Source organism: Salvelinus namaycush, chromosome 9, assembly GCF_016432855.1.
Source record: "Salvelinus namaycush isolate Seneca chromosome 9, SaNama_1.0, whole genome shotgun sequence".
Lineage (NCBI taxonomy): Eukaryota > Metazoa > Chordata > Actinopteri > Salmoniformes > Salmonidae > Salvelinus > Salvelinus namaycush.
The window spans coordinates 43,705,312-43,725,677 of record NC_052315.1 but is presented as its reverse complement, the minus strand read 5'-3'; the positions used below and the strand labels follow the sequence as shown (position 1 = coordinate 43,725,677).

General features: G+C 42.8%; 1 protein-coding gene across 1 annotated transcript in view; it reads left to right on the top strand.

Moving 5' to 3' along the window:
- LOC120053282 (bcl-2-like protein 13) overlaps positions 1-20,366 on the top strand; it is a 40,315-nt gene that overhangs the window by 16,821 nt on the left and 3,128 nt on the right. The window contains exons 2-5 of the mRNA XM_039000418.1: positions 1,012-1,119; positions 1,270-1,426; positions 4,994-5,066; positions 5,791-5,919. Of these exons, the coding sequence (XP_038856346.1) occupies positions 1,012-1,119; positions 1,270-1,426; positions 4,994-5,066; positions 5,791-5,919 (467 nt within the window). The remainder of the gene's footprint in view (positions 1-1,011; positions 1,120-1,269; positions 1,427-4,993; positions 5,067-5,790; positions 5,920-20,366) is intronic.

Genomic DNA, 20,366 nt, shown 5'->3' with positions numbered 1-20,366 from the left:
GTGGCTTCGGGACAAGTCTCTGAAGTTCCTTGAGTGGCCAAGCCAGAGCCCGAATTGAACCCGATCGAACATCTCTGGAGAGACCTGAAAATAGCTGTGCAGCAACGCTCCCCATCCAACCTGACCGAGCTTGTGAGGATCTGCAGAGAATGGGAGAAACTCCCCAAATACAGGTGTACCAAGCTTGTAGCGTCATACCCAAGAAGACTCGATGCTGTAATCGCTGCCAAATGTGCTTCAACAAAGGACTGAAAGAAGGGTCTGAATACTTATGTAAATGTTTATTATTAATAAATTTGCAAAAATTCAACAAAGCTGTCTTTGCTTTGTCATTATAGGGTATTGTGTGTAGATTGAGGGGGGACTAACGATTTAATACATTTTAGAATAAGGCTAACTTGACAATGTGGAAGAAGTCAAGGGGTCTAAATACTTTCCAAATGCACTGTACATGCATGCATGCATGCATACATGGCTGTGGGCTTGTTTTTTAAATATTTTTTTATACACCTGTAGCAATGAGTATGGCTGAATCCACTCATTTGAAGGGTTGTTCATACTTTTGTGTGTCTGTATTTCAGGTCTACTGGAGTGCAAGTTTCACCATATGGACTGTGGCGATAAGTTGGCACAAATATTACAATATGGCAATATACCTGAGACATGAAAAGAATAGGAGGGAAGGCATACAGGCAGTCACCAATTTACTAATGCGCAATTTGGATAATGGAAACCTCTAACCATTAAATTTTTATTAGACGCTAGATTTTTGCTGAAGTGTTTAAAAAAAAAAGATGTATATATTTTTTATTTCTGACGTCCAGCTGTTTTTCCGTTCAGTGGAAACATACCGTAGCAGGCAATTGTCTCGTCTGTTTTCTATGACAACTTTCTAAGTGTCGACCAAAAAACATCACTGGAAAAGTGGAAACATAGATAATGATGTCATTGATTGTAAATATGTCACATGTGACTGTTAGCTGAGTATCAGGGTGTTGTGTTCCCTTCCAGGAGATGACCAGTATGCTGTGGACAGAGAGATAGAGAGAGAGCTGAACAGAGTGATGAAAGGACAGATAGAGGAAGAGCTGAGGCAACTGGAAGACGAGATCTCAGCCTGTAAGAGGATGTGCGCGCGCACACACACGCACAGATATTGTATGCCCTCACAACACAGACGTCTGAGCATGCTAATAGTTGGGTCTTTCGACTCATCATGCTGTGTTTTTGTACAACCTGTTAAAGAAATTAATGGGTGTGTGTTTGCAGCCTTCTCCAGTACAGGCTTCGACTGCCACATGTCTCCAGTGTTCAGCCCTGCCAACCCAGAGAGCTCCATCGAGGACTGCCTTGCTGCTCTGGGCGACCGGGTGGCCAGAGACCTGGACACACACCTGGCCTCCGCTGTACACACACTCCTCAGTGCGTGAGTGTCTGTTCTGCAGTATACACCAATGACAATCTATGAATGGACAAAACCATCGATCACGTGGCACCATTAATTTCAATGTGAATACTCGATAGAGCATTTGAAGCCAAGGAGGTTGGTTAAGATGGCGTCTCATGTAGGCAATTTATGTAGGCATAACACACGCAGTTTGAGCTACTCCAGGAAGTGACGTTGCAGGCTAGCACAGTGTTACCCCTTTCATTGAGTATCAGGGTACTTTTTTATTTATTTAACCAAAAGGCCTCCTGCGGGAATATAAAATAAATCAGCAAAAAAAGAAACGTCCTCTCACTGTCAACTGCATTTATTTTCAGCAAACTTGACATGTGTAAATATTTGTATGGACATAGCAAGACTCAACAACTGAGACATAAACTAAACAAGTTCCACAGACATGTGACTTACAGAAATTGAATAATGTGTCCCTGAACAAAGGGGGTGGGGGGTCAAAATCAAAAGTAACAGTCAGTATCTGGTGTGGCCACCAGCTGCATTAGGTACTGCAGTGCATCTCCTCCTCATGGACTGCACCAGATTCTTGCTGTGAGATGTTACTCCACTCTTCCACCAAGGCACCTACAAGTTCCCGGACATTTCTGGGGGGAATGGCCCTAGCCCTCACCCTCCGATCCAACAGGTCCCAGACGTGCTCAATGGGATTGAGATCCGGGCTCTTCGCTGGCCATGGCAGAACACTGACATTCATGTCTTGCGGGAAATCATGCACAGAACGAGCAGTATAGGTGGAGCTCTGTCATGTTGGAGGGTCATGTCAGGATGAGCCTGCAGGAAGGGTACCACATGAGGGAGGAGGATGTCTTCCCTGTAACGCACAGCGTTGAGATTGCCTGCAATGACAACCGCCCGGACCATGACGGACCCACCACCTCCAAATCGATCCTGCTCCAGAGTACAGGCCTCGCTGTAACGCTCATTCCTTCGACGATAAACGCAAATCCGACCATCACCCCTGGTGGGACAAAACCATGAATCGTCAGTGAAGAGCACTTTTTGCCAGTTCGGTCTGGTCCAGCGACGGTGGGTTTGTGCCCATAGGCGATGTTGCCGGTGATGTCTGGTGAGGACCTGCCTTACAACAGCGCCAAGCAGTCTGAGCACTGAAGGAGGGATTGTGCGTTCCTGGTGTTGTTGCCGTCCGCAGGTGTGATGTTCGGATGTACCGATCCTGTGCAGGTGTTGTTTCCGTCCTGTAGCGCTGTCTTGGGCGTCTCACAGTACGGACATTGCAACATGTCACATCCGCAGTCCTCATGCCTTCTTGCAGCATGCCTAAGGCACGTTCACGCAGACGAGCAGGGACCCTGTGCATCTTTCTTTTGGTGTGTTCAGAGTCAGTAGAAAGGCCTCTTTAGGCCTAAGTTTTCACAACTGTGACCTTAATTGCCTACCGTCTGTAAGCTGTTAGTGTCTTAACGACCGTTTTGGGAGTGTATATATATATATATATATACTCCCAAAACAAATTGCTCCCAAGGTTCATCCTTGGGAGCAATTTCCAAACGCCTGAAGGTACCACGCTCATCTGTACAAACAATAGTACACAAGTATGAACACCATGGGACCACGCAGCCGTCATACCGCTCAGGAAGGAGATGCATTTAGTCTCCTAGAGATGAACGTACTTTGGTGCGAAAAGTGCAAATCATCAATCCCAGAACAACAGCAAAGAACCTTGTGAAGATGCTGGAGGAAACGGGTACAAAAGTATCTATATCCACAGTAAAACAAGTCCTATATCGACATAACCTGAAAGGCTACTCAGCAAGGAAGAAGCCACTGCTCCAAAACGGCCATAAAAAAAGCCAGACTACGGTTTGCAACTGCACATGGGGACAAAGACTTCCAAAGTTGTCAAAATGGCTTAAGGACAACAAAGTCAAGGTATTGGAGTGGCCATCACAAAGCCCTGACCTCAATCTCATAGAAAATGTGTGGGCAGAACTTAAGTGTGTGAGCAAGGAGGCCTACAAACCTGACTCAGTTACACCAGCTCTGTCAGGAGGAATGGGCCAAAATTCACCCAACTTACTGTGGGAAGCATGTGGAAAGCTACCCTAAACGTTTGAGCCAAGTTAAACAATTTAAAGGCAATGCTACCAAGTACTAATTGAGTGTATGTAAACTTCTGACCCACTGGGGATGTGATGAAAGAAATAAAAGCTGAAATAAATCATTCTCTCTACTATTATTCTGACATTTCACATTCTTAAAATAAAGTGGTGATCCTAACTGACCTAAGACAGGGAATTGTTACTAGGATTAAATGACAGGAATTGTGAAAAACTGAGTTTAAATGTATTTGGCTAAGGTGTATGTTAACTTCTGACTTCAACTGTATAAAGACTTGGAGCTAGCTGTTGTACTACTAAATTATCATAACTTATTCTGTGTGCGACTTTAAAATAGACGGTTCAAGGACATACATCTGGTGTAAGAGAAGCAATTATTGGTACCAGGATACTTTTTATTGTTTTATCCATGAAGACTGCCATCTTCCCATTTACTATAATGGGGATCCTGTTTTATGAAAACAATGCCTGCAGTATTGGAGTCTGCCTTGACCTTTGTGGCTTCAATGAGAGGGGTCAGTTCTCCCCTGGTGTACATCTAGCCTAACATTCTCTCATTGTGTGTGCATGCAGCATGAGTAGCCAGTTGTAGAGTTCACTGTTCACCCTTTTTAAAAGAACAGATTTAGTAAACTGTGTATTGCTGTTTTCCCTACGTTGTTGAAACCTATTAGTTTGGTAGTTGACCATTTTGGTTGGGAAAAGGCATGCGTGTCAGTGCCTTCAAGAGTACTTGAATACAGACAGCACATCAGTGCCTGGGTAGCCTCATCAGCATAAATATGCATGCATCTCTGGCTCACCTGTACTGTAGGCCTAAAGTCAAGGTGGAGTTGATGGTGCCTTTCATACTGTCTTAGGGAAAGAGTTCCTGTCTAGCAAGTTCAGAACAGCACATGGACCTTTTGTGAAAGGTTGTATTGCATGACTACTTCAGTCTTTAAAAAAAAAATGATTGTGCTTTTAATGATAGAATGTATTTTTATAAATAAATTATTAACCTTTTTTAACTAGGCAAGTCAGTTAAGAACAAATTCCTATTTACAATGACTGTCTACCCCAGCCAAACCCGCATGACACCGGGCTAATTGTGCGCCGCCCTATGGGACTCCCAATCACAGCCGGATGTGAGAGCCTGGATTCGAACCAGGGACTCTAGTGACGCCTCTTGCACTGAGATGCAGTGCCTTACACCACTGCTCCACTCGGGAGCCCGCTTCTAAGAAACACTCAATATAGGTTTAATAAATGACACCAAACTAGCATATAGGCTTCCGTTTAATTTTCTCAAGTTACAGAAATGTAAGGACATTACTCATATTTCACAGGCTAGGAATGTGTTTTTTTTAAATGATCTTAATCATATTTATAAACCAGCTTTCTGTGACGCATACATTTCTCAAGTTACTTTCAAGGTCATTGACGAATGATCACTGTTGTGTTCGTTTGGCAGCCCTTTGGACTACGAGCGTTTCAGAGAAGCAGCACAAGACGTCTCCTGCCACACGCAGAGCGGCTGGACCAAGGTGAGGGATCTCTACTGTGCACCTGCTGTTACTGCCTGACAACCTATTAGGCCTAGTTCAGAAACAACCTAGAAGCTCTTTCCCTAGCTCTTAGGCCTATGGTGTTTGCAGATCCCAAGGAATCTGATTAGGGCTGTGACGATCATGGAACTTGGAATGACAGTTATTTGTCAGCCAATTGACCACGGTCACCGTTTTATTGTTTTGAATAGCAAAAAAGACACACAAAGGCAACCGACGACTGGTTTGCTACAACACCTTGCTGAAACGAGCAACAAAGTTTAATCATGTAAGAGCCCATGTTATCACAAACGGACCTCATCTGTATGTCCCGCCTTCAGTCAGCTGTTTAGTTCACAACACAAAATTCTAAAACTAGCTACTTTTTATCTCGTCTCTCCTTATCTGTTGTTAAATGTAAGCCAAACTACTTTGCTGCTTTTGGGTAAAGTTTGTCGACTTGAATATGATTAATAACATTGGATTTTTTTATTTTATTTTTACTGTTATGAAAGATTTTTTTTCATGACTGTCTTCATTCATTATCGTCGGTTACATGATGATACAATTACCGTGCCAGCCGTAAATCTGATGTGTGGTGGAAGCTCCCCTTAGCCTTTTTGAAAGTCCTGGTGGAACCATCATCATTTTGATTTGACCCATCCTGGTTCCTTTTGGGTAGTGTCTTGAACTGGGCCTGACACTCTGCCCTCACTGTCCCCAGGTGCTGGTGCCTTTAGTGCTGCTGCAGGCCCTACAGGGAGAAGGACAGATCCTGGCCACCCTGCTTCCTCTGGGGGTCAATTTCCTGGAGGAGGCTGAGGCAGACTACATCATCCGGCAGGGAGGATGGGTGAGTGGACACTGGACAAGGGGAGGGATGGGACGGCGAACAAGCCAAGAATGAACCACTTATTCATATCTTATGCAAAGTTCAAGCAGATTAATGTTTCAGCCTTGACCTGTTTGGCTGCTGTTTCTTTTCACAACACACTATAGCCAGAGGAGGGCGCCAGAGATCCACTGTACATGTTTGGCTATAAGGGCATTTAGTCATTGTTGAGAGACTGGCTATAAGGGCATTTCAGAGAAAGAACAAGAGGGAAAGAGACAAGTCTTTAGTTTACCTTTCACTCACTTAGCTAATGCAGCTAATTTAGCCTACTCAACAACTTGACTCCGAGTGTGATGTTATTTATGTTAGCTAGCAGGCTAAGGCTATCCAACACTGCAACTCTTCCAAGTCAAGGTAAGCTTTTGTGTTTTATTAATTTATTGCCACCGGGGCCTGCTGGTGTAACCTATTAAAGTGCTTACTGTACTGTGTGATTGTGGGTTTATTAATGTGTTAGTTCTAGTTTGTTGACTAACGTTAATATGGTGACAACGTAGGCTGTTTTGCGTTTATGGTATGACGGTTTGGCTTGGAGAGGTTTTTGCACCTGGTCACAGACAGCTGTTGTGATGTCCACAGGCGAAGGGAAAAGGTGAGAGGAGGAGAGTGCATATAAGGAATTATACAATGAGCAAAGTGATGACGCTGTATGTGGCTGCTATGAAAGTGAACTGTGTGATCAGGGGTGTATTCATTCCGCTGATTCTGTCGCCAAGCATTTCTTAAATGGAAGCACACGGAACTAAACGAGGAGGGACCTAAGTGAATTTGTCCAAAATAAACTCTTGTTTTAGTTGCAGAATGGAACATTTTGAAACTGTTTGGACTAATGATTACACTCCAGATAAGCTAGATGCAGGCAAGAGTGTGCAAGTCAGTATTGAATTTGTCACACTCTGTCACCTTGATTATTCCAATTTGTCTCAATCTGTGCACCTATGTTATAAACGTTCATTTGTAAGGTAGTTTGTAGCAACCTCCATGATGGGTATAGGGCAAATGTGAGTATCATGTAGAAGCCTAAACCTATCCATGTTACATTTGAACTGGGTGAATGGAATATAAATGAGCCATCCAATGTGCTCTAATGAAAATAATGCCATGCTCATAAAGACAAATCGTCCTCCCTAATCTTAAACGGCACCATGTAGAAGAAGTGGTTCTGCTGTCAATACAGATACTGTGTAGCCTATTCATTACAGTAACAAGCCCTAGGGAAAAGAAAAACACAAAGCTGTCCTTGTCTTTGTGGCGAGAATAAGAATTGCTGTGGGGCAGTAAAGGGATAACATACCATGACCATCTCTGATGCATCCTTCCTGACTCACTTCTGCTAATACTAACTTTGCCACACTCCCACTGCTATGTCAGGGATGGTCCATAGGCTAGAGCTGGGACTGCAGGGGGAGGGAGAGAGTGGAGTAGAGGGGGTGGGTATGACACGCCAGTGGGAACTCCTCCTGTGGTGTGAAGTTAAAGCTCAGTTACTGTCATTCTGTCACAGTGGTTGGTGTGTGGCTCCACTTCGCTACAACTGGGTCCCCCTTCTTTCTCTCCACTCCTCCCTCCCTTTGTCTCTCGCTCTCTTTTTGGGGGGGGACTCTTTCTGGGCTTCTGACCCTGCTCAGGGAAGCACTTACTCTATAGTTGCTGGGTGAGCCGGGTCACAGTCAGGTAGGTCATTCATCTTGTGTTTTTTGGTGGTGCGTGTTTGTGTAGAGGACTGTGGGAGTACATTGATCGTGGTTAGTAAGAGACGGTTGGTAGCGGTTGGGGGGTGGGGGATTGAAGAACTCTGGACCGTAGGGAAGGGCTCGCGTCTCCGAATCTGGTTTTAGCTCGTTTGACCGTGATGTGAAGTGTGTGGATATCTGAGTTGACAGTTTGAACACAGTGCCTAGAACACAATCATCCCTAAGGTTCTCTATGACGGAGCATTTAGAATAGAACAGAATGCACCGAATTTTCCCTCCATCTATCTTGCAACTTTTACAAACGAGGAATTCCCGAACTGCCTCCTGGGTTTATCGCTTATTGAGCGATTTTGATTGGTTGTAGTTATCACTGTAAATCTGATGGGTGGCAGATTGATTTAGATGACGGGTACGTCGTGCCATCCTCGTGACCGTGGTCCCTCCTATGTTTGGTGGCTCTGACGATGACCATGCCTTTTTGTTTAATTACATTAGGAAACAAAAAGGATTATGACCCCAATGTCGTGTTCACTTCATTGGACAACAAGACCAGCATCTCATAAATCCGACCCGGCCATGGGAGGGAGGGGGGGGATGATGAGTAAGCAAGGGGAATGCAATACACTAGAGAGACATTTTGAATAAGGACTGCTTCTGATTCAAAATGGACTAGCATGGGTATGACTGCATTTGAACCTGTTCACTATGAAGGGTTTGGGTCTGTGACATACTGGAACTGTGTGAGAGCCTAAAACCCTATGTAGCTAATCTAAGAGTGAGGGGTGTGTGTGTATTAAACTTGGCTGGTGCAAAGGTCATTATCTGAACTTTGCCCTTGAACACCCCTACACACCCCGTCCCTCTATTTCTAGCCCTGTCCTTCAGACAGCGCTGACTGCTGTGCTTAAGCACGACAGTGAAAACTGCTGCGGGTGTGTGTTCTGACAGGGACCTTCAGCCATGTTGTATTACAGACCTTGTCATGGGTGATGCAACTGCTGTTTCTAGGAAGTCTCTGACACCTTGTCTAAGGTCATCTGGGCGAGGAAGGCTAAAATGTTCAGAAAATGAATGCAGTAATAAAGTTTCATTTTGGTGTGTCTCTCAAACTGCGTGTGACAGGTGTGCTTACGTTGTGCTCTCAAATTGCGCTTGACACCTCCGTTGCAGCGCACAATAGTAAAGTTACTTGCCAAAAGGCCACAAACTGGGCAGCTTAGTCAGGCAAATGCCCAAATACTTTCACATATACTGAATTTTGGTTGCCTTATAAACACACGGGCACAAATCATATTTTTGGGGGGGGGGGGGGTGTTGCTGAATGTTTTCTGGTCTGTCAGCCTGCACAGCCCTCCGCCATGTTACGTAAGAGATGTCTCTGCTGCTGGGGTGAAATGCTGAGTGCATCTCTTTGTTTTGGCGTGTCTGGCTCTGCTGAGGAAATAAATCACCAGAGCCAGACTGGCATACTTAGTTCTAGCCTCCCAGAGCAGTGCTACCTCAACTGCTAACAGCTGAACCCAGGTCAGATCCGCACTGTAGGATGGTCAGTCTTATTCGCTTCATACTGTTGGTCAGGGCATCTATTCTAATGGCTGAACCCAGGTCAGTGTCTACTGCTGCTGCCTGATGCAACCTGCGTCACACACACTGACAGTGAGAGCAACGGAACCTTTTGTGCTGGAAGCCTTCTGGACGCCTGGTCTCAAGGTCCTCTGTCTGATGCTCCAAGGTCAAGCACAGTCCCGCTATCTGGCTGTTACCAGGCTCTCTTGTTGAAACCCTTCTCATAAATGAGGGCAAACGGGTCATTTTTAGTGCGGTGTTAATTTGTAGAAGACGTGTAGTCATTCATCCATGTGGCTGTTCCCATCAGGCCAGCTGCTTCACATTAACCCTCCTGGTTATAGGCCTACACCCAGCTGCAGCCAATCTAACAAGAAAGGAGGCCATGCCTCTCTTGGGGGCCACTGGATCCTTATATAATTTTTTTTGAATGAAAGCTACTTTCTAAAAGGGTACATGATGTCTTACTCGTTTGACACGGTAGGTTAGAATAGCTTTGTTGCTCTTTAGTGTTAGTGGATTAATTGGATGAGGGAGGAGTGATGGGATTAGGCTCAGTAATAATGGGGGAATCCTGACTGGGGGATGTTTTTATGTCACTGACAACGCTCTTGTGTGACTATATTGAATGGCCATTATGTTACTGTGTCCAGTGGCCCCTCCTGGGAGTCAATCCCCTTTGATGGCACTTCATAGCAGAACACGACACTAAATGAGAGGTATTGTTAGGATGGGGCCCTCGGGCTGGAACCGACTCACTACTATGGGATTATAGTTTCTGAGAAACAAAATCGTATCTGAGTATACTGGAAGGTTAGACAGCTCTGGGCTGGCTGGCTGAGCATGGAGCCTGATGTCAGCATGAATCCCTCAATGTCTGTCTACCAGGAACTCCTCTTATGTTACGTAAGCGGTCTTTGGGCAGCAGGTAGCCTAGTGGTTAGAGCGTTGGACTAGTAACTGAAGGTTGCTAGATCGAATCCCCAAGCTGACAAGGTAAAAATCTCATTCTGCCCCTGAACAAGGCCGTCATTGTAAATAAGAATTTGTTCTTAACTTCTACTTCATCACAATCCCGGATCCGGGAGCACCCCCATCAGTAAAAAAGCTGACTAGCATAGCCTAGCATAGCGTCACAAGTAAATACTAGCATCTAAATATCATTAAATCACAAGTCCAAGACACCAGATGAAAGATACACATCTTGTGAATCCAGCCATAATTTCTGATTTTTAAAATGTTTTACAGGGAAGACACAATATGTATTTCTATTAGCTAACCACGATAGCAAAAGACAACTTTTTTTTTCCCACCATTTTTTTCCTGCATAGGTAGCTATCACAATTTCGACCAAATAAAGATATAAATAGTCACTAACCAAGAAACAACTTCATCAGATGACAGTCTGATAACATATTTATTGTATAGCATATGTTTTGTTAGAAAAATGTGCATATTTCAGGTATAAATCATAGTTTTACATTGCAGCCACCATCACAACTCTCACCAAAGCAACTAGAATAACTACAGAGACCAACGTGAATTACCTAAATACTCATCATAAAACATTTATGAAAAATACACAGCGTACAGCAAATGAAAGACAAAGATCTTGTGAATCCAGCCAATATTTCAGATTTTTTAAGTGTTTTACAGCGAAAACACAATATAGCATTATATTAGCTTACTACAATAGCCAACCACACAACAGCATTGATTCAAGCCAACAATAGCGATAACGAATAAACCAGCAAAAGATATTCATTTTTTCACTAACCTTCTCAAACTTCTTCAGATGACAGTCCTATAACATCATATTACACAATACATATAGAGTTTGTTCGAAAATGTGCATATTTAGCGGCACAAATCGTGGTTATACAATGAGAATAGTAGTAAAGCTGCCAACAAAATGTCGGGAGAAATCTTGGGAGAGGCACCTAATCTAATCATTAACTAATCATAAACTTGACTAAAAAATACAGGTTGGACAGCAAATGAAAGATACATTAGTTCTTAATGCAACCGCTGTGTTAGATTTTTAAAATTAACGTTACTACGACATACAGCGTGCGTTAAAGCGAGACCGCACCGAAATTAATGGCGGAATAGGAGTTTTACATTTTTCAACAGAACAACGAATTAACATCATAAATAGTTCTTACTTTTTGATGAGCTTTCATCAGAATCTTGGGCAAGTTGTCCTTTGTCCAAAAGAATCGTTGCTCGGTTGTAGATTGTCGCCTTCAACTTTGGAATTAGCAGTAAACATTAGCCATGTGGCCCAGACGTGCCCAACTCACTATAACGCAGCACAAAGAAATATCCGAAAATCGCAATATACTGATATAAACTGATATAACTCGGTTTAAAATAACAACATTATGATGTCTTTAACACCTATATGGAATAAAATCAGAGCCGGATATATCTAAGGCCTATAACGGGAGCTTTCCAGAACGCCATCCTGAGGTCTGTCTTGCGTCATGGCGAATGTTGAAAAGACTTCACCCCACGTTCCAAAACCCTTTATATGGCCTCAGATCTGCCTAGCAACTCCATTCCAATTCTCACTATTTGCTGACATCTAGGGGAAGGCGTATGCAGTGCATGTCGACCAATAGAAGACATGCAAATTAATAAACTGACCCCAGAACAGCCTGCCTGATTTCAGATTTCTCACTTCCTCACAGGAAGTTTGCTCCAACTTGAGTTCTGTTTTAGTCACAGATATAATTCAAACGGTTTTAGAAACTAGAGAGTGTTTTCTATCCAATAGTAATAATAATATGCATATTGTACGAGCAAGAATTGAGTACGAGGCAGTTTAATTTGGGAACGAAATTTTTACAAAGTGAAAACAGCACCCCCTATTGAGAAAAGGTTCTTAACTGACTTGCCTAGTTTAAATAAAAATGAAATGTACATTATCAGAACACCCAGACCAGTGTCCATGAACATAATTGCAAATCTGTACACACCAATGCATACATGTAGGCTAAGCATTAAAGGGCCAATGCGGCTGTTTTTTAAAATCTCTATATCAGATCTTTTCTGATTTCTTAAGTACCTTACTAGCTAGGTTTCCATCCAATTGGTGACAGATTTTCATGCAAATCTGCGTAAAAATGTGAATTTTCCCACCAGAGATGTTTCCATCAAATTGACTTGTTGCAGATTAAAGGCTATGCGTGACGAGGTAGTACACATAAAAATACAATTTTGCAGTTAAATTATACTGAATAAAAAGTACAAGTTAAATGTGTTTCCATCGCATTTTCAACTCTACTGATGGTTTTCTCACCAAAAATGTTTTTGTTATATAGCGAGTGTGCCCACTCTGGTACTGTATCCGTGCTCTGTTGGCGCGAGCGCGTTTTATAGCCTACATGATGAGATTATTATGGACCGAGGAGAGATTATTTTTATTTGTCAAACGGCAGCCAAGCGTCGTTGATCATGTCACCAGAAAGAGACCCTCGATATTTATTGGAAAGGAGCATCAACATCACATTGCACTGTCACCACTTTGTGAATTTCATCCGTAGGCTAAAACTGCATGCTTTCCCGACGAACGAGTCGTAGGAGGACCACACATGTCAACGCGTGATTCTAAATTGACTTTGATATGATGGTTATATCAATATTTGCGCATAAAAGCCTTTCCACCGTTCCTCGCACAATTCATTTTACTAACACAAAAAGGTCCCACCTTGTCTAGCATCTTCTGTTGACATTTGGAGAGTTCACTGAAAAATGTACTGTTTCCATCAGGCCTGTCATGACATTTTTAATTCGACATGTACTTTACTCGCATAAAAAGGATGGATGGGGGAAACCTGGTTGTGATTTGTTTCCAATTTTAAAATGGTCAAAGAAATAAAAATTGCTTCTTTAATGAAGGACAATTTCTCAAGCAAGACATTTGTTAGGACTGTCTGGGATTGGTCTGAGTATGGAGGAAAATAATAGCTGCTATTGGCAAAGAGGTTTGTAACTCTTTCTTATTGGGCTATTAACTAATTTACCACCTACTGATATCACCAGGCAGGCCAAAACTCCATCCCACCGGAATTTCAGGCAGTCTTTTCAAACGAGTCTTGCACTTAAAGGGCATTATTATTTTCACAGTATTTTTCAAACCCCAGTGTGGACTTGTACAACACTTTAGTGTATAACAAGGGACAGTGTATGTTTGAATGCACTGGGCCTTTAACATTGGATAAGCCACCAAAAACCAATGATCCTTTCACAATATATTTTGGAGCAAAGAATGAGTGAAATTAAGTCAGCCAGTCTGTAACATGACTTAAGTTCCCAGTTCTAATATTTGTGTTGGCAAAGAGCTGTGGCATGTTTGGGTGACAGGTAGCAAGTCACATGTGACTGAGACCCTGCTTGGACAAACTACCAGCTCTCATTTCAAGTGATGCAGGCTTCCAAGTCTTGACTAGAAGGATCTCATACTGTATGTTAGATGTGGCTGTACATGTGATACTAGTGTGGGGATGAAATGTTGCCCTTCACTGGTGATAAACATTTTTTTTTTTTACATCAGAGCCTAGTATAGTAGCAGGTAGTCTAGCAGTAAAGAGCGTTGGGCCAGTAACCGGAAGGTCGCTGGTTCGAATCCCCACTCTAACTAGGTGAAAAATCTGTCTGTGCCCTTGATCAAGGCACTTAACCCTAATTGCTCCTGTAAGTCACTCTGGATAAGAGCGTCTGCTAAATGACTAAAATGTAAATGTATAGCCTATGTAATCACTAATCACTCACAACCTCACTGTACCTTGACCTTTAAGGTTGTGGTAACTGTTCATAGGTGCAGTGGAGCGTAGTGTCAACCTTGAGATAAGTTTAACTGTGTGTGTGTGTGTGTGTGTGTGTGTGTGTGTGTGTGTGGCAGTATCACTTCCCTCATTGTTTGTACACAGCATTGTTGAGTGGTACATACAGTGCCTTCAGAAAGTATTCACACCCCTTGACTTTTTCCACATTTTGTGTTACAGCCTGAATTTTAAATTTTATTGAATTCAGATTGTCACTACACACAATACCCCTTAATGTCAAAGTGTAATTACGTTAATAAAAAATGAAAAGCTGAAATGGCCTGAGATTATAAAAAAAATCAATAATATTTAACATTTATTTAATTTGGCAAGTCAGTTAAGAACAAATTCTTATTTACAATGACAGCCAAACTCGGATGACGCTGGGCCAATTGTGCGCCGCCCGAGTCATTTAAGTATTCAACCCTTTTGTTATAGCAAGCCTAAACTTCAGGAGTCAATTTTAATAAGTTGCATGGACTAACCTGGTGTGCAATAATGGTGTTTAACATGATTTTTGAATGACTACCTTATCTCTGTACCCCACACATACAATTATCTGTGATGTCCCTCAGACGAGCAGTGAATTTTAAACACCAATTCAACAACAGACCAAGGAAGTATTCCAATGCCTTGCAAAGGGCACCTATTGGTAGAAAATAAAAACAGCAGACTTTGAATATCCCTTTGAGCATGGTGAAGTTATTAATTACACTTTGTATGGGTTATCAATACACCCAGTCACTACAAAGATACAGGCGTCCTTACTAACTCAGTTGCTGGCGAGGAAGGAAACTGCTCAGGGATTTCACCATGAGGCCAATGGTGACTTTAAAACAGTTTTAATGGCTGAGATAGTATTGTGGAGTAACTACAATGTTGTTGAGCCACCCCTCAGTTTTCTAACTTAAATGGAGTGAAAAGAAGGATGCCTGTACAGAATAACAAATATTCCAAAACATGCATCCTGTTTGCAATAAGGCACCACTAAAGTAATATTTCAAAACATTCTGCAAATGTAACTTTTTGTCCTGAATACAAAGCATTGTTTGGGGCAAATCCAATGCAACACATCACTGAATACCTCTCAAATCAAAATCAAATCACTAATTTGAAAAATATTTTCATATTTTCCAGCATGGTGGTGGCTGCATCATGTTATGGGCATGTTTGTCATTGGCAAGGACAAGGGAGTTGTATTAGAATTAAAAGGAATAGAGCTAAGCACAGTCCTAGAGGAAAATCTGGTTGTATGCTTTCCAACACACTGGGCGACATCCACCTTTTCAGCAGGACAATAACCTAAAACGCAAAGCCAAATTATACTGTGGAGATACTTACCAAGACAACATTGAATGTTCTTGAGTGGCCTGGTTACAGTTTTTGCTTAAATGTATGGCAAGACTTGAAAATGGCTGCCTGCTAAACAACCAACTTGACAGAACTTGAATCATTTTAGAAAGGATAATGTGCAAATATTGTACAATCCAGGTGTGTAAAGCTCTTATACTTACCCAGAAAGACTCACAGCTGTAATTGCTGCCAAAGGTGATTCTAACATGTATTGACACAGGGGATTGAATACGTACTTATCTAGTCAAAATATTTATTAGTGTTTTGATTTTTTCCATTAATAAACAAAGTATTTTGTGTAGATCGTCGACAAAAATAAATACTGTGAAATAAGTCGGAGTGTGAATACTTTTCTGAAGTCACTGTAGTTTGGGAAGAACTGTTCTGTGTGGGGCTGTCTGACTTCCTCTCAGGGGAACAGTGTGTGTAGTAGGTGTTTGTCTTTCTGTCTGTGTCGTCGCGAGGATGGAGAGTTTTGTAACACGCCTGACAACCGATCACAACACCTCAAAAGTCTGTTGTACAACAGCGACTGTCTTTGTATACGTGGTGTGTGAAGTTATTGGAAGGTACTGAAGAATATAGGTGTTTTCATATCACCTTTATTTAACCTGGTAGGCTAATCTAGAACAAGTTCTCATTTACAACTGTGACCTGGCCCAGGATAAAGCAAAGCAGTGTGACAGAAACAACAACACAGTTAAACATGGAATAAACAAACGTGCAGTCAACACAATAGAAAAGTCAATATACAGTGTGTGCAAATTAAGTAAGATTAGGGAGGTAAGGCAATAAATATGCTGTAGTGGCGAAATAATTACAATTTCGCAAATAAACACGAGTGATAGATGTGCAGAAGATGAATGTGCAAGTAGAGATACTAGGGTGCAAAGGAGCAAAAAATATATATAAGGGATGAGCTAGTTGGATGGGCTATTTACAGATGGGCCAAAATATCTAGATTTTATTTCACATATCTGCTTATGCTGTGTCCTAGAAAATCAGATTTTCACTTTTGGTAATGTTTTCAATGTTTTTTTAGCTGCTAGCTACTGAATAATTGGTTGTCTACTTAGCCTGCTGATGGGGAGAGCTTTACCATATGCTCTTTTGAGAACATAGAAAACAACTTGTTTTTCTGGCTTTAGTAACTGGGTGAAGGTCTACTGCAGATTTATTTAATATGCCTAAAGACCCAGCGGTTGTTACTCCCAGATGGAGACCTATTCATGTCCCTCACACATGGCTGCCCTTCTTTATCCAACGATTTAAACCTCTGCCCAGAGGACGGTTTAAAAAATAAATAAAAAATGTCAACCACTCTCCCACACGCAAATCCGCTTACACCCAGAGAGTGCATGCTAGCAAGGGTTGGTGTTTAGTTTTAATCCCCTGCCTGGCCTCCCGGGATGCAGCCTGGCCTCTGAGAGAATGTCCTTGTAAGGAGAATAACCTTCAGTCAGGCCATAGGCCCGTAACTCAAACACCTGTATTTTACATAGATACAATATGGGTCCCATTTTAGTTAGGAAAATGTTCTGTGAGTCCGATGCAAATAAGTAGTCATTTGCAAGCCTGTTTGAATAGAAGATAAATGTACCAGAGCCGTTATTTAGCCTACCTGAATGAACCGTAACAGTTTAACCTTATCTTTTCATGGGGGAGATGTGGATTAGGCTGACTCAGTTAGTGCTGTCAGATCCATCCTGTCAGGTCCATGGCACCCTGCTACCCCTACTGTGCTCAATGGGAATTCAGTCTGAGTTCTGAGGCAGCCATTTTCACACTGTCTGACACGCGATGCAGCCACCTTAAGTGCTGATGTTCAAGCTTCCTACACAAAGATATCCCTTATTAAATGTGCCTGAATAGCCTCCTACCAACTTACCTACCTGGGCAAATATTGACATCTAAAAACACAGTGCATTCGGAAAGTAATCGGAACCCTTGATTTCCCCCTCCCCCTACAATTTGTTACGTTACAGCTTATTCTAAAATGGATTAAATAGTATTTTTCCCTCATCTACACACAATACCCCATAATGACACAGCATTATGGGGTATTGCAAAAATTATTTAAATAACTGAAATTACATTCGCATAAGTATTCAGACCCTTTACTCAGTCCTTTGTTGAAGCAGCGATTTAAAGCCTCAAGTCTTCTTGGGTATGACGCTACAAGCTTGGCACACCTATATTTGGAGTTTCTTGCATTCTCTGCAAATCGGATGGGGAGCGTAGCTGTGGCTGGGCCACTCAAGGACATTCAGAGACCTGTCCCGAAGCCACTCCTGCGTTGTCTTGGCTGTGTGCTTAGGGTCGTTGTCCTGTTGGAAGGTGAACCTTCGCCCCAGTCTGAGGTCCTGAGAGCTCTGGAGCAGGTTTTGATCAAGGATCTCTGTACTTTGCTCCGTTCATCTTTCCCTCGATCCTGACTAGTCTCCCAGTCCCTGCCGCTGAAAAACATCCCCACAGCATGATCCTGCCACCACCATGCTCCACCGTTTCGTCCAGACGTGATGCTTGGCATTCAGGTTAAGAGTTCAATCCTGGTTTCTTCAGACCAGAGAATCTTGTTTCTCATGGTCTGAGAGTCCTTTGGGTGCCTTTTGGCAAACTCCAAGCGGGCTGTCCGTCTGGCCACTCTACCATAAAGACCTGATTGGTGGAGTGCTGCAGAGATTTGACCTTCTGGAAGGTTCTCCTATTTCCACAGAGGGACTCTGAAGCTCTGCCAGAGTGACCATCGGGTTCTTGATCACCACTTTGACCAAGGACATTCTGTCCCGATTGCTGTTTGGCTGGGTGGCCAGTTCCAGGAGTCTTGGTGGTTCCAAACTTCTTCCATTTAATGATGGAGGCCACTGTGTTCTTGGGGACCTTCAAAGCTGCAGAAATGTTTTGGTTCGTTTCCTCAGATCTGTACCTCGGCACAATCCTGTCTCGGAGCTCTACGGACAATTCCTTCGACCTCATTGGCTTCGTTTTTGCTCTGACATGCACTGTCAACTGTGGGACCTTGTAAAAACAGGTGTGTGCCTTTCCAAATGATGTCCAATCAATTTAATTTATCACAGGTGGACTCCAATCAAGTTGTAGAAACATCTCAAAGATGATTCATGGAAACAGGATGCACGTGAGCTCAATTTCCAGTCTCATAGCAAAGGGTCTGAATAATTATGTAAATAAGGTATTTGTTTTCTTTTTAATTCATTTGCAAACATTTCTAAAAACATGTTTGCTTTGTCATTGTGTAGATTGAGGAAAATAAATCATGTAATCCATTTTAGAATAAGTCTGTAACGTAAGTCAAGGGGTCTGAATACTTTCCAAATGCACTGTATAGGCCTAAATGGAACTATTGGAGCAGTACTGTGCCTAATAGAATGCAATTTTGATTTATTTAGCTAGGCAAGTCAGTTAAGAACAAAGTCTTATGGGCCAGTCTTACAACGACTGCCTAGGAACAGTGGGTTAACTGCCTTGTTCAGGGGGAGAACGACAGATTTGTACCTTGTCAGCTCGGTGATTCGATCTAGCAACCTTTCGGTTACTGGCCCAACACTAACCACTAGGCTACCTGCCGCCCCAGATTCAATCTACAGCAGGGTTCCCCATCTGACTGTCCGTGGGCCAAATGGTTTTCTGAGCTAAAAAATAAACTGTTAAAACACCAGGAAATCGGCTCCAAGTGATCTTCATTTGGGAAATCTGTTCAGGTATTCCCACGCATGATAGAGAGACACGTGATCATATACAAATGTAAGCAAGGTTTGAAATTGTTTTAGTCAAGTATTATATGTTTGGCCTCCTTTGCGGTCTACAAATTATTTGAAATTATGTTCCGGCCCCCCTACCATCATCTCAAGAAAAAATCGTTCTGCAGCTGAATCTAGTTGAGGATCCCTGCTCTACAGCCAAAATGACTGTTAGATTATATTTTGTCCAGGCTGCATCACATCTGGTTGTGATTGGGAGTCCCATAGGGCGGCGCACAATTGGCCCAGCGTCGTCCGGGTTTGGCCGGGGTAGGCCGTCATTGTAAATAAGAATTTGTTCTTAACTGACTTGCCTAGTTAAATTTCTGACCCGGTTGTAAGTTCCCATTCACACCACTAGTTGGAATTAACTTTGTACAGAACAATATATATAAGAGTAAATATATTATATAGACAAGTAACTTTTTTTATACTTTTTTTTTACCCCCTTTTTCTCCCCAATTTCGTGGTATCCAATTATTAGTAGTTACTATCTTGTCTCATCGCTACAACTCCCGTATGGGCTCGGGAGAGACGAAGGTCGAGAGCCATGCGTCCTCTGAAACCCAACCAAGCCGCACTGCTTCTTAACACAGCGCGCTTCCAACCCGGAAGCCAGCCGCACCAATGTGTCGGAAGAAACACCGTACACCTAGCGACCTGGTCAGCGTGCACTGCGGCCGGCCCGCCACAGGAGTCGCTAGTGCGCGATGAGACAAGGATATCCCTATTCTGCCAAACCCTCTCTAACCCGGACGATGCTAGGCCAATTGTGCGTCGCCCCATGGACCTCCCGGTCGCGGCCGGCTGCGACAGAGCCTGGGCTCGAACCCAGAGTCTCTGGTGGCACAGCTAGCACTGCGATGCAGTGCCTTAGACCACTGCGCCACCCGGGAGGCCAACAAGTTACATTTTGACATACTGTAGACACTACTTTGATCATTTGATATTGATACCATAAGAAGAGATGCGCATACAAACAGAAGCCTGTGTCACAATAGTTTGGTTGGGAGTATATACCATTGTGTTTAATTTGTTTCCAAGCTTGTGCCCATTGCCCTATACTCAGTTACTTAAGAGCAGCTACGGACCGGCAGCTCTGAGGATACCTTTTTAGAAGTCTGTCACCACTATCAGAATTATTCCCATGTCCCAGTAAATAAGATGCAGCTGTTCTACATAGGTTTTACTCTAGTCGATCACTC